Source organism: Condylura cristata, unplaced genomic scaffold (genome assembly GCF_000260355.1).
Source record: "Condylura cristata isolate star-nosed mole 26May11 unplaced genomic scaffold, ConCri1.0 scaffold00025, whole genome shotgun sequence".
Taxonomy (NCBI): Eukaryota; Metazoa; Chordata; class Mammalia; order Eulipotyphla; family Talpidae; genus Condylura; species Condylura cristata.
Genome location: NW_004567126.1, coordinates 20148604 through 20150695, shown reverse-complemented (window position 1 = coordinate 20150695; position 2092 = coordinate 20148604). Strand labels below are relative to the sequence as shown.

At 50.1% G+C, this 2092-nt stretch overlaps 1 protein-coding gene across 1 annotated transcript in view; it reads right to left on the bottom strand.

The window, feature by feature from the left end:
- The window catches only part of DSCAML1 (Down syndrome cell adhesion molecule like 1), a 299027-nt gene extending 298810 nt beyond the window's left edge, over positions 1–217 (bottom strand). Inside the window, exon 1 of the mRNA XM_004689218.2 lies at positions 1–217. This exon is cut by the window's left edge and continues 1 nt beyond it. Coding sequence (XP_004689275.1) covers positions 1–217 — 217 coding nt within the window.
- Between the last annotated feature and the right edge of the window lie 1875 nt (positions 218–2092).

Sequence of the window (2092 nt, the reverse complement as noted above, 5' to 3'; positions counted from 1 at the left end):
GTAAAGAGTCCAGGAGCAGGAGGAAAGTTACCAGCCACATGCCATAAAGAGGCCCTATTCTCCGGGGAGGTGGTCCTGTGGCCGGCCGTGCGGCAGCGCCTCTCCCCCGCTCAGCGCGCTCCCAGCCGCCCGCACTCCGCGCCCCGCTCTCTCTGCGCCTCAGCCCAGCGCGCGGCGGCGGCGGCTCCTCCCTCCTCGGCTCCCTGGCTCCTGTCATCCGCGGGGCTGGGCTAGGCGGCCGCTCTCCCCGCCCCCCCGCGGCTCCCCGGGTGGGGAACCCTGCGTGAGCCCCTAGCCCAAGGGGCCCGCAGCTCCACAGCCCCCCGACTGGGGCGGGGGCCTAGACCTTACGACCCTAACCCGGGTTCACCGTCTCAGAGGCGGCCGGGCTGGGGCCCCTGCTACTCACGGGCTCCCAGCGCCGGATTTCTCACAGACACTGGCCGTATGTGTGCCCAAAACCCGCCATGCTCCGACCGAGGCTGCCCTGTGACCTAGGACCAAAGCTCCCTGCCGCTTTTGGACTCAGTTTACCCCTTGGATAAAGGGGGTCTATGAATGAAACGCTTTGGTGCCTGCTCCTGGGGAACCCCACCTGAGTCCAATCATCCCCAGCACTTGAGGCATGCTGGCTGTTTAAGCAATTATTTGCAACAAATAACTTACAGTCTGCCCTGTCGGATTATCTCCCTCTGTCTTCTCCCTGTACCCTCATGCCGCTCCCCAGCTTCCTCACCAAGCAGAAGCGAGGTTAGTCCTCATCTCAGTCTGCATGTGGAGTTGGCCTGGATTGACTGAGGCTCGGAGGAGCTAGGGCCTCTTCTCATTTACAAAACGCATGTTGAGAGCTGCTGTGTCCCCGGCCCTGGGTTAGGCACTGGGGACGACGCACGACTGAGGCAGGTCCAATGTGAAGCCCATATGGCTGGAAAGCCCTCATGTTGTGATTCCAAACTAAGGAGAACACAGGATCCAGAGACCGTCCACAGTCCCCTGAGAATGGAATAAGTCAGGACTGGACCTCCTCTCCTGAAGGATAAAGACAGCCACCTCCCTGTGCCCTAGGGGCCTGGCTGGCAAAATTTTCATCTGGTTCTTGGAGGTGCCTTGGGGGAGAGGAGCCTGAGGAGTGAAAAAGGCTGCTTTTTAGCTCCAGTGGACAATGGGAGATTTACTTTCCCTCAAATGTCTCACCTCCATTCAGATGAGGCCTCCCCACTCCCAGGCACTGCCATTGTATCCCCAGAGATTTTAACTGAAATTTCAAAAGTTTGCATTTACTTTTCTAAATGTTAAAATGGACCATTTCAAGTGTACAAGTTAGAGGCACTAAGTACATTCACAATGTGTACAACCATCACCATTATCCATTTCCAGAAACTTTTCATCATCCAAACAGAAGGAGTGGCCATCTCTCAATAACTTCCTATTTTCCCATCCCCCAGTTCCTGGTAACCACTGCTTTACTTTTATTTGTCTATGAATTTGCCTGTTCTAGGGACCTCAAAGTAGTGGATTCCTACAGTGTGCTTCCTTTTCTGTCTGGTTTCTATCAGTTAGCATGATATTTTCAAGGTGCACCCAGGTGGCATGTATCAGAATTCTGTTCCTTTTCGTGACTGAATAATATTTCATTATATTTATGCACAGACCAATTTGGTTTATCCATTCATTTGTCAATGGACACTGAGTCATTTCCACATTTTGGCTACTATTGTAAATAGTGCTGCTATGGACATAGGTATACAAATTATCTCTTACAGACTCTATTTTCTTATGCCAAGTGTTTAATTTTCTATTTGAAGTCAGAACGTTTTCTGGCATATTCAGGTATTTTAGACTAACTTTGATAAACATCTGATATACTTCTAAAAATTATTCCAATGGTACTAATATTTATAATTTTTTAAAGATCCTACTTCCAGTTCTTTGGGATATATACCTAGATGGAGACTTGTTGAAACAAATAATAATTCTATTTTTAACTTTTTGAGGAAGTGTCAGCCTCATTGACTCCTTTTGTATAGTGCTGCAAGAGTTTAAAGGGCTCTTGCCTGCAATTGCTCCTTGTAATGCTCACAATATCCTTGGA